Below are 17713 nucleotides of genomic sequence, written 5' to 3' on the forward strand. Positions count from 1 at the left end.
AATTACAAGACAACTATAAAATTTAATTTATTCAAAAGATATGGCTGAAATATGTATCATCCTATGATTTTCCATGTATGTAGCTTTTCTCTAACTATGGGATTTTGTGATTGTGATTGTTTATATTGTTTGTTAATAGAACCACATCATTTTGTGTGCTCTTTATTGCCTTCTTTCCTTCTTTTTCCACAACTATTTCTTGAATATTAGGCTCTCAGAGATGGTGTAGTGCTTAAGAACTCATATTCTGGAACCACAGTGACTGATTTCAAATCCTGGCTCTACCACTTACAATTTGTGTGACTTTAGATGAATTACTTTACCTTTTTGGGTCCTCATAAGGCTATGTGTCAGTATTAAATGTAACAGCTTAGAACTTTGCCTTACACACAAATTATATGTAAATGTTTGTTATCACCATATGTACAGACAGTTGAAATGCAAAGCAAATAAAAGCTCATAGAAAGAGACATTGAGTAAACAAATAATTATAATAAAATACTTGGACCAGTATAAGTATGTCCCAAGGCCTATAGAAGCCCAGAGAAAGGAGCAACTAACCATGCTTGCAAGCTCAGAACAGTGTTTATGGAAGAGATATAGTTCGACCTTGAGAGATAAGTAGGAGTTTCTCCACGTTTTACACACTAGGAGAATGCGTTCTTTCCAGGCAGAGAAGACAGCATACCTAAGGGCATGGAGACAAAAAAGGGAACAACAAGCATTTCAACATGTCTGACACTTAGGTTGCTTGTGGGGAAATGTTGGGAAAGGGGACTGGAGAGGCAAGAAATGTTTAGATCATGAAGGGCCTTCCTTGGTAAGAAAGTTGAAGAAATCCAAATAGTTCTAAAATCACCTTTGTACTGTGCAGAGGTAGAATTATTGTTCTGAAGCAATAGAGATAAAAACCTCTCTTAAAATCAGTGTTACCATTCTTTCCCTTCCAATACTGGACCTAAGTTATCCTTCCTCTTTCCTCAATTATTCCAGTACCTGGCTCACAATACTTCTCTCCATTCTTTCTCTCAAGCAGCATGGAACAATAGAAAAGAGCGTAGGCATTGGAATCTTGTGGATTCCAACTGGTAACATTAAGAGAGGAGCCCAAAGGAGTGGTCATGAGTGTCACTTCTTCTGCATTCTATTTGTTAAAAGCTAGTCAATAATCCTGGGAAATAATCAAAGGGAGGGGAATTTGACTCCACCTTTTGAAAGGAGGAGAAGTATTAGAGAATTTGCAGACATGTTTTAAAACCACCACAGAACCATTTGAGAACAAGTTGCAAACGTAATGCCTTATCACTCCCAAACACTCAGTTTGAATTGTACCAATACAAAGACTCTCTTATATAACCACAAAACAACCGTCCAAATCATAAAATCAACATTAATACATCACTGCCAAAAAATTTCACTAACTATACACAAGGGAAAAAAAAAGTCTCTTTTTCTTCCTTGTCCAGGATTAAATCCAAAAACCTGCGTTTTATTGCTGTCATGCCTTTTTCATTTCCTTCAACCTGGATGAGTTCCTCAATTTTTTCCTATCATGACCTTCATAGTTTCAAAGAATACAGGCCTTTCCTTCTGTCATACATCCCTCAGTCTGGGTCCATCCAATCTTTTCTCATATTCAGACATAAACCGTGCATTCTTTACAGGATTACCACAAAAATGATGCTTATCTTTTTAGGTGACCACATCAGGAGGCAAACACTACCAACATATCCCACACTGGTTATCTGATCATTGATCACCTAGTAAAATTGGTGTCTTCCAGATTTTTCCATGGCAACATCACCATTTTCACCTTTGTAATTGATACATGTTTAACAGAGAGGTAATATCTTGTTTTTTTAATCAAACATTGGCCCGGAATCCACAACCATAGTGATGGTTGCTAAATATTTTTTTTTCTTTTCGCCCATTCTACATTTATGAACTGTCATGCTACATGGAGAAACAGTTTTTCCTTATGTCTCATTTATTTATTCATTTGTTTATATTAATATCAGTATGACTATGTATTTAAATGTTATTCAATGTGTTGTAATTTGTCATTATCATTGTTTTGATGTTTAAATTACTCTATAATGGCCAGTGGAGCTTCTTCAGGTTGGCCTGTATGTCTTATGTTGTTTTGATACATCCCTTTCATCATTCTTTAAGTACTTCTTTTCTATTTTTTATTTTCTTTTTGGACATGACAAGGGTGTTCCAGGCTCATATGGTCCTTTTCCTCACCCAATTCCTAGAATTAGACTCTCTGGTTCCTTTTAATGAAGAATGGTATGTAGAAACCAAGATCTGCATACTCAATGTTGTTGCTATAGAGGTTTATTGCTTTTAGGACTCTCAGTGGATGGAGCTAGAAAATACATGTACATATATATGTGTGTGTATATATATGTATGTGCATGTGTGACATATAGGCATATATATATTGCACATACATATCTATCTATATTTATATTTTAAATATGAGTTCACACCAGTTCTTCCAATTCTAGTTCAACTTCTCAGGAACCTTTGTAGTAATATCTATTTCCACATCTGTTTTCACTCTGCTACCCTCCAAGTACACTTTTCCTGATACCCAAGGAAACACAGTTAAAACAGCAATCATAAAATGTTTTAAAATAATTAATTACATTATATATCCTCAAAAAATAAAGGGAGAAATTGTATTCATGAAGAAATAACAGGGGCTTATGAAACAATAAGAAGTAATAACAATCATTAAATGCCTAGGAAATTACAACATAATTTTTCAAGATATAGGCTAATTTGAGATTAGATAAAACTGCACAGTGAATTAGTAAACTGAAATTTATTATATATATATGTATATGGAATTCTTCTAGAGTACAAAATAGAGATTTTTAAAAAATGAAAATCTGAAAGGTCTTGAACAACATGAAGGCCAAATCCCAAATTCCAATATCCTATGTGAGAGAATTTCAGAGAGATAAGAACATGTAAGAAATAATATTTTTAAAAGAAATAATGGCAATGGTTTCCTAGAACTGGAAAAGCAATGTTACAAGTTATTTGAAAGAAGTAATCTATCAAGCACTAAGTTAAAAAAGTAGATTTAAAAATCAGTACATTTAAAAACAGCAAGTCTGAAAAGGAATCCTAACTCTAACAGGAAGGGAGGAGAGGGAGCAGGGAACAGATTACTTGTGAGAGAATTAAAATCAGTTTGGTATCGTATTTCTCATCAGGAATACTGGATGGATTAAAGGCCAGGGAAAAACATCTTCAAAATGTCAAGGGAAAATAATTTTGAATTAAAATTCTATACCTCACCAACTATCATTCAAAAATGAGGGGAAAATAAAGATATTTTTAGATGAAGAAGGACCTATTCTTTCAATAACAGAAACAACTTCCTTTAGAAAGTATAAGAGTAATAAAACTTTGTGAGCCTACCAATAATGTCACCCCACAATAACCTACCTTTTTAGCACCCATATTTCCTGCTTAACCTTTTTTCATGTAACATCTATCTCTTTCTAAAATAGGACATTATTTATTTATTGTTTATAGTTTGCAAATCTCTGATGGAATACATGCTTCCAGAGAGCAGGAATCATTATTTATTCATTGGCATATCTCAAATACCTAGAACAGCGTCTGACACATATAATTACAGTAGTCCTCACCTATTCATGGAGATACATTCCAAGCCTCCCAGTGGATACCTGAAACCACAGATAGTATTGAATCCTATAAATACTAAGTTTTTTCCTATACATACATACCTATGACAAAGATTAATTTGTAAATTAGGTACAGTAATAGATTAACAATAACTAATAAAATAGAACAATTATGACAATATACTACTATAATAAAAGTTATATGAATGTGGCTTCTCTCTCTCTCTCTCTCTCTCTCTCTCAAAATATCTTACTGTACTATACTTACCTATTTTCAGACCATGGTTGATCTTAGATAACTGAAACCTTGGAAAGCAAAACACGGATAAGGGGGACTACTATATAAAGTGATCAAATAAATATTTGCTGCATAAACTGAATAACTGATGATAGCTTAAAATACTGATTCCACTATAACAAAATGTGGTAAAATCCACACTTGGTTTGGAACATTAGCAAACTTCTTTTAGAAACTGTCAGAGCTGGTAGACAAAAAATAATTAAAGACATAAATGATTTCAGTTTGACCAATATAACAAATTGAATTGAATATATTTCACTGATTTATCCACTGTGAGACCTGTATATACATATATTGAATACTAAAGCAATAACATTAGAAATCAAAACCAAAATTATAGCCCAATTCATAAATTTTAAAACACTATGAAATTATTTTTGAGTTAAAGAAATCAAAATGGAAACTACAAACTATTTACAAGTGAACAATAAAAGTTCTCCATATCGAAGCAGTACCCTAGAGAAAACTTAGAGACTTTAAATTTGTTTTACTTTTAGGAAACAAGAAAGGTTGAAAACGAATAAACTAATGAAAATGCCCTAAGATTTCAACTCAAGAAGGTATTAATAGAAAAAAGAATAGCGAAGTAATCCAAAAGAGAGTTAAAGATGGAATCCAAAGAGATAAAAAGAAAGATGTTTAAAATCAAAACAATAGAATGGATCAACAAAGGCAAAAGCTGGTTCTTTAAGCAGACTAATAAATCTGATAACCCTTTGAAATATGAACAAAGAAAACTGTGAGAGTAAACACAAATAAATAGCATTAGGAGTGACAAAGATTTATGACATATTTATAACAGAAATATTTTAAAATTCTGTAACACAATTCTGTTACTACCAAACTGCTAACCTGGCAAAAAAGCTTGGAAAATGTCACTTCTGTAACATATATAAATTGCCAATATTGGTCCAAAAGTAAAATAAAATAAAATAAAATAAAATACTTCGATGGAACAAAAAACCTTAGAAGAACTTAAAATGTTAGTCAGATGACTACCTTAAAATTACCAGACTCAGCCAGCTTTTTTGGGTGAGTTCCAACACTCAAGGATCCAGTTTTTTTGCTGCTGTTGTTATAAAAATTAACCTATAGACTAGCAAAATATAAAAAATTAGTAGTTTATTTTCTTGATTTTAAAAGTGGATTGTAACAGTACAAGAAAATAAATTATAGACCAATGTCACTTACAGATAAAAGTATCTAAATAAAATACTAATCAAATCCAGTGTTTTAAAGGAATCATTGTAACCATCTATGGTTTCTGCTAAGGATATGAAGTTGTTTAAAAGTATCTCTAAAACATATTGTTTTGTTAAAAAACGAACAAGGTATAGAATAATACTGATAGTGAAAGTTAAAGTGTAATACATATATACAACAATACTACATGGTCTTTCTTTGTGGAGAGTATTTTTATATTTATATAAATACAGATGCCAATGACAATCCCAAATATTTGAAGTTTCTTTGGATACACCTCAAAAGGGTGTTTTAATAGTGCTCTTAAAAGAATTTCTTTTTATTTTATTTTTTAGAGACAGAGTCTCACTCTGTTAATCAGGCTAGAATGCATTGGAGAGATCCTAGCTCTCTGTAACATCAAACTCCTCAGGCTCTTGAGTAATTAGCATTACAGGAAGGGGCCACCATGACAGCTATTTTTTTTTTTTATATTCCTATTTTTAATTTTCTTTTGTAGAGATGGGCTCTACAAAAAGACACAGGCTTTTTTGCCCAGGTTGTTCTCAAACTCCTGGCCTCAAGCCATCCTCCTGCCTCAGCCTCCCAAAGTGCTGGGATTACAGGCTTGAGCCACTGCACCCAGCCCTTCTTAAAATATTTTTTTCAATCTTTTCTGATTCATCCAATAAACATTTATCAAGGAACATAATGAAGCTGAATAATTTGGATAATTTGGAACACAAATTGATTGCTTCCTTCGAGTAGCATTTTTTGTGTTTTTTTTTTTGTTGTTGTTGTTGTTTATTTGTTTTTTGTCTAGTTGGGGTAGTAATTTAGCCAACAAGTACCAGAGAAAGTAACAGATCCTTGATTAGAGATATTCATTGACTTCTGCAGGAGCATAGAGGCAGGAAATGTTCTCTCGTGTCCTAGTCATGATCCAAGGATTTGCTGTATTCTGTAGAGGTTACAAGAATAAGAAAAGTCTTTGGGATTTAGGGGAAATATATGCATGTATATGTATGTGTGTGTGTATGTATATACGTAGTACAGACAGAAAATCTGAGATCTTATAACTGTTAGGTACATGGCCTCTGGCAACCCCGTTAGCTCTGATGACCTCAGATTCCCCATATATAAAAATAAAGAAATATTAATACAACATTATGTTCCCTAAAGATCATTTCCTCAAAACATGCCCATAAGAGTGGCAAAAGAAAAACAAATTAAGATTGGGGAATATATTTATCTTTTATTCTGAAATATCTCCATAATAGAGAGTGCATATTTATTAAACTTGTAGTATGTGTATCATATGTCTGCAACCCTTGGAAGGTGACTTTTATCTTCTGATTTTACAGAAATTGAGAAAGAAAGTTGTGGCGATCCTGGTACACCCTTATATGGAATTAGAGAAGGCGATGGATTTTCTAATCGTGATGTTTTAAGGTTTGAGTGCCAGTTTGGGTTTGAATTAATTGGAGAGAAATCCATTGTTTGTCAAGAGAATAACCAATGGTCTGCAAACATACCCATCTGTATCTGTGAGTACCAAATGCTTTACTTCCAGACAGCATATGTTACCCTGTCCTTGCATATAATTGCTTTTGTAATTAATTGCAAAGAGCTGGAACCGTGTAATTATTTTTGGATGAGTAGCACTTTGTGATACTATCTTTAACAAGTGTGCTTATGCCAAATTATAAATTTTATTACAGATTTAAATAAAGAACATAGTTCACTTAGTAATGGCAAAATATATATAATATATGCTTTTATAACACTTCATTTAGTGGCATTTTATATTTTATAGATAGCATACTTCTTATGGAAATTACATATCTGAACTAATTCTAATAGACCCATTTATTTTAACAATATAGTATGTGCTTATTTGTAATCAAAAGCACTTAAAATATTTAAAACTTATATTCTATGTATAATGCATTAACTTATTTTTGCTTGTAGATGCTCACACTAATGCATGAGGTGCCATTTATTTATATTGGACAGAATACAAATCATTAATATTTATGATATACAATATGCTTGAATTAAAAGAAAATATTTCTCTAAATAAATTAAGACATTCGAGTTTAACTACAACAAAAATATAATTTGTGTTATCTATTGATGCACTTTAAGATTCAATTAAATATTATCTTCATTACATTACAACAAAGTAGATATTTTTAGAATCTTGCAGAAATTTTTCTAATTAATATATTATGTTTGCTCTTCATTAAGTCTAAGAGAGGAAGAGTGCACACAACTCTTTAACAAAACCCTTTTATTTTAGAACCAGTTCTTATCTGTAACCAAGATCACCTTGTGAAGTTCTTGTTGTGAGAGAAAAAAATACATTGTTCACATCGTCTAAAGTTTAGTAATACTTCAGAAGACTTAAATGACGATCTTTAATTCAAGATGTTCTTCCAGGAAGATGATGTTAGCTTAATACTGGAGAATATGTTAATGTAATATATCAAACCAAAAATAAAAATAATTAAAAGCATTTTAATCGGTGCAACAATGCATTTAGTGAAAATATTTAAAATATTGATGAATGAAACCAATTTTTAAAAAATTCTTAAAAATCTGGAAATAAATTTTTACTATTTTAAAAATAATTAAGTTCAATATTCTGATTTATAATAAATATGTAGCAATTAACAATGGTCCTATATACTAGAAACAACTAATTTGAAAATGTATTTGGAAGAGAATTTATTTAGTAAATCAATTATAAAATACATAAAAATAATTCTTACATACATCCAAATAACTCATAGAAAATTATAGAACTTGACAACAATAAGAAATTTTATGAGAACAAAATAGATATAGATGCCATGCTCCTGAATAAGAAGACATTATGTCAAATAAATAAATTTTACAGAAATTGCTTTGCAATTTTAATCAAAATCCTAACAGTTTCTTTGGGAACTTGACCTACTATGTTGACATACAGGCTAAGTAAAAAATAGGCAAAAAAGAAATGAGAATTTTGTAAAAGCAAAGTGTGCATATGAATACTAAAGCATATTATTAAGTTAGAAACTTTGTGTGATATTATACTAACAAAAGTATAACACACTGGGTCAAAGAAAGTTACATAAAAACTACATCAGATATAATTAAGGATTTAAAATATGATATAAACATTTACTTATTTCTCTGATAAGGGAGATTAGGGTGGTGACTTTAGTAAACTCTTACCCCAAGTAAGGATCATATAGATCAGGAGTTGGCAAACAGGTTGTGCAGTTTGTGTACCAAATCCAGCCTGCAGCCTGGATTTGCAAATAAATTTTATTGGAACTAACCATGCATTTTCATTTACTGATTGTCCATGACTGCCTTCCAGGTACAATGGAAGAATTAAGTAATTGCAAAAGAGCTCATATGGTTTAGTAAAACCAAATTACTTCCTGTTCCTTTACAGAAAAGCTTTTTTTTACCCCTAGTTTAGATGAAGAATGATAGAATCAAATGATTCCAGTATGCAGGCAGGTAAGAGAGTGAAGGGGGAACATGAATAAGTAGGTGCGCTCCCATTTTGGAAGGGGTAGGTAACTGAAGTGTCTTAACTTTTCAAGAGAAGCTAGAACTAAAGATTTCTTTCCCCCTCAAATGTGAAATGTGATGATTTTAAAATGTGATTTCAGATTTTTTGGAGGGTATAAGAAAATGTAATCAAACCAAACACATTTGTAATCTGGATTCAGCCTAATGACTATTAGTTTACAAGCCCTGGTTTAACCCTAAAATTATACAGAAAATAAAAATTAAGGTACAAATTATTTTTAATGATAAAAATTACACATATAGGGATATGTATAGGTAGATATTGTTATACCTATACCTTTGTATTTGTGTAGATAGATAAATAGATATTGGTCTAATTTCTGGATATTAATAAAAGATCTGATCTTGGAAGCAATGCAAAAATATGAAAGATTATTTTTAATACTCAAAACAATAGATATAGATGTCATGCTCCTGAATAAGAAGACATTATGTCAAATAAATAAATTTTACAGGAATTGCTTTGCAATTTTAATCAAAATCCTAACAATTTCTTTGGGAATGAGAAATAATTGTATGAGTAGTATCAACTAAGAGGTCATAATCTTAAATGGCCAGAGTTCATGAACAGATAATTCCAAAAGAAAGAGAAAAATACAAACGTCTAATGAAATGTGAGAAATTGAGAAATCTTCAACTTCACTGGTAGTCAAAGGCATATAAATTAAAACAATGAGATGCCATTTTTTCTTATCAAATTAAGAAAAATAAAATAATCACAATATTTACAGTATTTATGCTGGCAAGAGTACTGTATTCTATAATATATTTCCATTACATTTCAGTACAAGTTAATACAAATTTTCTAAGCAGAAATTTAACAAAATGTTGTGAGGCTTAAAGTTCATATCCTTTGTCATTCTAATTGTTTGTTTTAAAAAACTGTATCTCAAGGAAAATTATTAGCAAAGAAAGCTTTCTTCATAAAGGTGGTCAGTGTTATTTATATTTCAAAAAATTAAAAATACAATTCTAAATGTCAAACATTGGGAGAATATTTAGATTAATTTTTTCATATCCATATAAATAAATGGAGCGGGTGGTTTTAAATGATGAATATAAATTATGCTTAATTACCTGGAAAACTCACATATTAAATATAAGGAAAACAGAATTTGGTATAACATTGTATGGATTCAATTTTGTTAAAAATATATAATAAAAACAATAGAAGAAAATACATCAATATTTTAATTTCAATTTCTGTAGAGTCATAGATCATTTTCTTTTTGTTTCTTTATCTTCCCTCTGCTTTCTGAGTGTAATCAGATGTTTTTAAAAGTTAAAAAAGAAAATGAGGACAAGGGAAAGATTTCATATTAGTGTGATGTAAGAGCTCTCATTTAGCTATTCTTTTGGTGTTAGCCACTAATGATGGCTATTATAAAAGTTAATTCATCTCCTCATTTGTTTTGTAAACTATCAGAGTATCCCATGGCTGTGACAGGAATGAAACTCACCTAGTCACTGCCCCAACCCTGAATTTGTTTTGAGCTACAGGATTCCAGTTCTATTAATAGCCACATATTTTTTGTCTTCAGTCATCTTAAGAGTTTTATTGCTTTCTATGAAACCTCTATACATTTCTCTGATATATTTTTTAAACACCAAAACTAAAACTTTATATAGCACTCTAACACAAACATGATAAATATCAAAAAGGTTATTACTCCAATTATATTTTTGTGCATATTTAAGGATGTAGTCCTAAATTCATCCAAAGTACTAGTTGCCTTTTTCAATATGTGAAAATGGTAACCTTTTTGTTCTGTTTTATATGATAATTTATTAATACATTGTTTAATATTACTTTATCAAGCTGCTAATTATCATAGTTGTAGAATATGAAAAAATAAGGTAAATATTATTGTTGAATATTTATTGTATTTTATAATCTTCCTATTTTACCAGTTCCCTGCCTCTCTAACTTCACTGCACCAATGGGAACAGTTCTTTCTCCCGATTACCCAGAAGGGTATGGAAATAATTTAAATTGCATCTGGACAATAATCTCTGATCCAGGGAGCCGGATACATCTTTCTTTCAATGACTTTGATCTAGAATCCCAGTTTGACTTCCTTGCTGTTAAAGATGGTGACTCTCCAGACTCTCCAATTCTTGGAACCTTTACGGGGGCTGAGGTGCCTTCCCATCTTACAAGTAATAGTCATATACTGCGATTGGAATTTCAAGCTGACCATTCAATGTCAGGACGTGGCTTTAACATAACTTACAACAGTAAGTTTCTTTTTCTATATGACATATTTCTATAAAATAGAACTCGAAAAGGATCACAAAAACCAGCTCTAGTGTTGCACAAGCCAGAGGCCTAATTGTGCCAAGGATGATCATTTAGTCCTTCATTTCTAACCATGTTTTACTCTCTATCATGACATTTCTCTCTGTTTGTGAGAGGTCTTTAAGGAACATTAAGAAAATATGTTTAAAATGTAATCATATAAGCCAATATATTTTTCATTATTATATCAGCCAATATATTTATTGTGTCTTAGCATAAACTCAAACCTACCTACCATATATCATGTACTTTGTTCTGTTATTTGTATGCAGACACAAAAGGGAAATAGACCTTTCCTTTGAGGTATTCATAAACCAATAGGGGACTTCAGACAAATAATGATAGCACAGAATTATAACTCCAAATAAAAAATATACAAGGCAACAAAAGCATCATAGAGAAGAAAATCCTCACCTTTGGGGCATTGGACCACTGAGCTGAGTTTGCAATGCTACTATGGGGAAAAATACTTCAGCGATTAAGAATATTAGCTTTAAAGTCAAACTATACAACTTCAGATCTTGGCTTTGTTACATTTGTAGGTTTTTTTCTTTTCTTTTTTTTTTTTTTTTTGACAGACTCTTGCTCTGTTGCCTGGGCTAGAGTGCCATGGCATAAGCCCAGCTCACAGCAACCTCAAACTCCTGGGCTCAAGCAATCCTTCTGCCTCAGCCTCCCAAGTAGCTGGGACTACAAGCATGCGCAACCATGCCTGGCTAATTTTTTCTATGTAGATTTTTAGTTGTCTGGCTAATTTCTTTCTATTTTTAGTAGAGGCGGAGGTCTCGCTCTTGCTCAGGCTGGTCTTGAACTTCTGACCTCGAGCGATCCTCCCATCTTGGCCTCCCAGAATGCTAGGATTACAGGCATGAGCCACCACTCCCGGCCCATTTGTAGATTTTATAACTGAGCTGCAGTGCACTAATCAGTAAAACCACAGTGGGTTGCTGTAAGGAATAAATTAGATAATGCATTAGTTATATTAGGTCATTAAATCTGATGTGTCCGATTTTGAATTAAAAGGTTAGTTTATTATGTCTCAAACAAGAAGCAGTACAAGTAATCAAAGTATGCACCTAAACTATCAGCACAGTTTTGCCATCTTAACAGTAGCTTGTGTATGCCAGAAGTAAAGAAGCCTGAAGAGCAAGTGGCAATGAAATCCCTAAAGGTGTTTTCCACAGCTTGTTGAGAATTGAATATTTTTCCTTGCAAGAAGTGTTCCAAAGCCTGGAAGAAGTGGTAGTCAGTTGGTACAAGGTCTGTGAATTCAGTAAATGACAGAGTTTCCAAGTCCAGCCTCTGTAGTTTGAGCAATTGCTTGTGCAACATGTTGAGTGTTGTCTTGCAAGAGGATTGGCGTGTCTCTATTGACCAGTCTTGGCTGCTTAATTGCAAGCATCTTCATCATTTCATCCAATTGGTTGCAATAGACATCCACTGTAATTGATTGACCAGATTTCATGAAGCTATAGTGGATAATGCCAGCACTGGACCACCAAACAAACACCATTAGCTTTTTTGGGGGGACGAATATCTGGTTTTAGACTGTGTTTCAGCACTTCCTGTTTATTCAGCCATTGTGCCAAACACTTAAAATTGTCAAAAAGAATCCATTTTTTATCACAGGTAACAATACGGTGTAGAAACAGTTCACCTTTATGTTGTGACAGCATTGAAAGGCAAGCTTCAAGAGGATTTCTCTTCTGATGTTCATTTAATTCATGTGGAATCCATCTATCCAGCTTCTTTACCTTGCTGATTTGTTTCAGATGGTCCAACACTGTTGGAATAGTAGCGCCAAACCTTGCTGCTAATTCACGTGTAGGTTGAGATGGATTTGCTTCTCCTACAGCTTTCAGCTCATCATTATCCACCTTGGTCTCAGGTCACTCATGGGCTCATTTTCAAGATTAAAATTATCAGAATGGAACTTCTCAAATCATTGTTGTACTATGCATGAATTAGCCACATCCTTCCCAAACACTTCATTGATATTTCAAGCTGTCTGCACTACATTAGTTCCACAATGGAACTCATACTCAAAAATAACACAATTTTTTGACTTATCCATGGTTTCACAAAAATTGCTGTAAAAAGAAATTTTGAAAGATAAGCCAAAATGTGCATTTGAAAGAATGAGGATGTACCTTCACAATAAAAAAAGAAAGAAAAAAAAAACAAAACAAGAAGTGACAAAGTGAAATGTCAGAGATATCAGCTGTCAAACTTAGTACTTAAGAAATCGGACATTTCATAATTAATAATCTAATAATTTAGCAGAGTACATAGTACCTAGTAAATGCTCACATTAGCTATTATTGTTTACCTGGCTTTCGAACAATTAGATTTCCATCTCATGTTGTTATGTTTATTATATTTCTTTAGTTTTGAGATGTCTTTGGAATTTTTTAGGTACTGTCTCTCACTCATATTCTTTTTTTGGATTTCAAAAGGATGAATATTATTTACCTGCAAATAAATGCTTATAATTGCAACGAAAAGATGAATCAAAGAAGAAAAAATCTTAGTGGATTAATATCCTTATATACTAATACTTCTGTCTGCAAAAGTTTTAATGAAGCCATAGAATATTAGTGATTTTTATTGCTTTTCCATGAAGCTTCCACACTGTGTCAGATGTTGACCAATTTGATAAGTAAATATAAAATATCACATAACAATAGGATTTAGTTTCCAGCTCTTCATGCTGCCCTTTAAAAAGGATTTCATCACTTGCCCCCACCATCATCTATTCAATGCTGAACATTAACAATTAATAATAAAACACAGTTCTTGTCTTTTCAAACTGTCACTAATAAGTTGTCAACATGAAATTGCACATCATTAAAGTTAAATTAGCTACGATGTGTGTCATAGAGACTTGTATAAAATGGCTGCTTTTTCTGAAAATCCTTTTAAAATATTTTGCATATATGTGTAAAGACAGATACGCATATGCATCTATTTACAAGTTTTATTTTGTCTTAAATGCATTTATATTTTTACTTTAATGTTTATGGTAGCTTCAGGGTATTATGCAAATATGCTTCCACATTCCTTGTTTTGTTTCTGTAGTAAATAATTTAATTGATCATGTGCAAATCCTTTTTTTAATGCTTACTACTAAGATTCATTATTTTCTGAAATAAAATAGTCGGGCATTATATTTTAGAGCAACCAGGCTTGATGAAAATTGAGGGCTTTTTTCTTTTAAATCACAAATAAAACTATGATTAGAAATTGTACCTACAAAAAAATTTTACATGTTTTAGAACTTACCTTAATATTTTTGAACTGCTTACCTTAAAATGAAGAGGATAATAAAATTATGCAATTTATGAATATCAAAATAATGATTAGTGAGAAAATTTAAAATAACTGCATGTACTCATGCAATACGAATATAGTATTAACTTGTAAACACCTCATAAAAGATATTTTACACATTTAGACTTTGCCACTTTAAATGTTCTTCCATTTATATTATACTAAATTAAAAATTATTAAACATAATTACTCATCCAGATGAATAAAGAAGAAAATTTGGATGGCTCATGTAATCTTTAATCTATGAAAAATGCAAAGAAACACATTGTCATTATACTTTTGCTATTTGCTATAACTTGGCTTACTGTACACCATGGGAGAAACAAGATAGAATAAGATAGTGGCCCTGAGCTCAAGAATTCACATTCTTCTGAGAGACATGAGATAACTGAAGACATAATAGGTTGTTGAAAAAAAATTAAAAACCAAACCAGAGGATTTATTTTAATTCTATCAAGGCCTATTTCTATGACTAGATGCATACTACTTAACTTTTTCTAACATTGGCCATTGGTAATATTTTCCTCATCAGGCTATTCTAAATGCTACATGAGATAATAACATATCATAGTGTCTAGAACACTGTCATTGCAAAAGAGTTAACGCACTTCCCTTTTACTAGCAGAAAATAAATGTCATAAAAATCATAAAGAAATTGTAAAACTTTCGTAGTAGACTGAAACATTTCACTTTAATTCTCACAATGAGACAGCCTCTCTATTCCTGACAGAGTGAATCAAGAAAAGTTTCCAGTAAGATATAGTTAACCTGCTCTGTATTCATATTGGATTTCTGACCAGCTTATACTGAAAATATTTGCAGTCTTAGCTAGCCTAATGATCTCCAAAAACAGGCAGAAAAAATTATATTTTGAAATTTTATAGTTTTAGAATACGATTCATATTTTAAAATAATCACACCTATTACACATCACAGGCAAACAAGTATGGTCAGAGGACACCCTCCAAAATTTTAAAACAAACAATAAATAAAAGGCATTTCTAGAAATAAGCATAACCTTTTTAAACATCACTTTTTCTTACCCAAAATATAGAAGGAGCTTTCTCTTGCTAATGCTGCTTGCTGGTGTGTTTTTCTATGCTTGTCGTTCTAAAGCATTTGGACATAATGAGTGCCCTGATCCTGGAATACCAATCAATGCAAGGCGGTTTGGGGACAACTTTCAATTAGGAAGTTCAATTTCGGTTATTTGCGAAGAAGGATTTATTAAAACCCAGGGAACAGAAACAATTACATGTATTCTTATGGATGGAAAAGTAATGTGGAGTGGACCAATTCCAAGATGTGGAGGTAAGTGTAATGGTGAGTGAGAAATATAACCCCATCAGCGTTATGCATTAGAAACTACAATGGCAAAGGCATTATTTTACAAGACTGTTGATATCTTTACCTTAAAATATTACTTAGTATGACATATTACACATCTATAATTAAAGAAATTACACTTTTAATTTTTCATGTTAAAATAGAAAACTTTTAGAAGGTCTCTTTTAAAAAGAGCTCCATTAAAAGATGATTTGCCATTAATAAATGGCAAATACTGGTTGCATGTGTAGACTCTCTTTAGTACACTTCTGAGTTATGCTTTAGTTCCCTTTATATTAATAGTTTCCATTCCATTTCCATACCATGATATTTTAGCTATTCATGGTACACACTTATTTAATTTTCAAAAATGTGTTAATTATTAATTATGATAAATACAATTATGCTAAAATGGCCATTTATTTAAAATGTGTAATATTTGGAGGCATAGCTTAGTAAATTTTCTTTCAGTTTTTATTTTCCCACTAAAATATAATCAACAAGGCTCAGGGTAATATATACATGTGTGATAGATACAATATTCGGAGATATATAATATATTTTTGTATACATATTAATACATTCACATAAAGTCTCAAATTATGTTTTTAAAAAGGAAAGATGACCATATTTAAAAATAAAATATATACATTAGATAGTGTATAAATTTAGAATGTATAGAAATGTGTGTGGAGGAGTGCTTTATTTAGAATTGCCACAGTAGGAATTAACATTATAAATTCTAATTTCACCTTCCTACATAGTATCTAAGGATACATATCTATTTTATTAGAAAGATATAGATGAACTTTACTAAGAAATAGATGAACTAGAATTATGAAACACTCTTTAGTAGATTTCCATGTAATGATTAGTTGATAATTTTTAAGTTTCTTCTTTTTCTTATTTTCCCAGTTTTTCTTCTTATTTGTGACCAAACTTACTAGCTCATAAATTGAGAATATTTAATATATAGTTTCCTAAAGTATAGCAGATTTAGTTGAAGAATACAAACATTACCCATAAATTGCTCACTTTCATTGGATTGAACATTTTCATAATGTCTCATGATGAATGAATCCCAGGCCATGTAATTATGTTTTCCTAGTTGCCTCTTCAATCAGCACTTTCCTCCTCTTTTCTTTCCTTCTTTCACACCATTAGCGCTGCTAATGGGACCTGTTACCTGTGCCCCACTCCCCACCCCCTAATCAGAACATCCATTCAGTCTTTAACTAATGTGCTGACTCCTTCAGTGCCAACCCTCATAGATTTCCTAGGCTAGATTTCCTAGATAGATAGATTTCCTAATGGCTTTCTCATTTGTAATCTCATGGGCAGAACTAGATGACAACAGGGTTCTTTTCCAAACTTCAAATGTTATGAGTTCAGTGGTGGCTACTCTGTCAATAATTATGACTATGTAGTTGATATTATTTTAAAAATATAATGGAGTTGCACAATAAAGGACTAAATAAAAAGAGAAAATGGGAAGTGCTATTTAATTTCTTCATTATACTTTGCACCTGAGCCCATTCATTCTTTTAACATAGTTCTTGACCCAGACCTGTCAGGAAAGCCTACATTAGTATTTGAAGGAAAAGTAGGAGATGGGAAAAAAGTTTGCTTCAGACAAGACAGAATAGCACGAGTTCATCATGACTGGAGTGGAGGACAGAAAGACGAGGGTCTGATGGATGAATGAAGGGGTCCAGAGCATGGTATGGTTTGAATTTTAATAAATAATGTTTAGTAGTCTCAAAGTTGTCCTGGGGCTCATGGGGAGCCATTTTAGCTGGGAAGTGACATGATCTGAGTCTGTCTTCTGCACCGGAAGTTGTTTTCAGTCTCAATGAGCAGACACAGAGGTCACTTCCAGGTAATTGCTGATTTTTGCTGGATCTCCACTTGCCTAACTTGGCTATTGGTTTTGGAGCTGCTTGGGGCCTAGCTGCATGGGGGAGGTGAAAATATTGAGATTGATTTCAATAAATAATTTTATGAATCACTGATTGA

At 32.0% G+C, this 17713-nt stretch overlaps 1 protein-coding gene across 3 annotated transcripts in view; it reads left to right on the forward strand.

Annotated features, from left to right (window-relative positions):
• CSMD3 (CUB and Sushi multiple domains 3) overlaps positions 1–17713 on the forward strand; it is a 1082068-nt gene that overhangs the window by 675947 nt on the left and 388408 nt on the right. For all 3 annotated transcript variants that reach the window (XM_045561854.1, XM_045561855.1, XM_045561856.1), the window contains 3 exons: positions 6516–6698; positions 10654–10980; positions 15488–15682. In XM_045561854.1, coding sequence (XP_045417810.1) covers positions 6516–6698; positions 10654–10980; positions 15488–15682 — 705 coding nt within the window. The remainder of the gene's footprint in view (positions 1–6515; positions 6699–10653; positions 10981–15487; positions 15683–17713) is intronic.

Source organism: Lemur catta, chromosome 9, assembly GCF_020740605.2.
Source record: "Lemur catta isolate mLemCat1 chromosome 9, mLemCat1.pri, whole genome shotgun sequence".
Lineage (NCBI taxonomy): Eukaryota > Metazoa > Chordata > Mammalia > Primates > Lemuridae > Lemur > Lemur catta.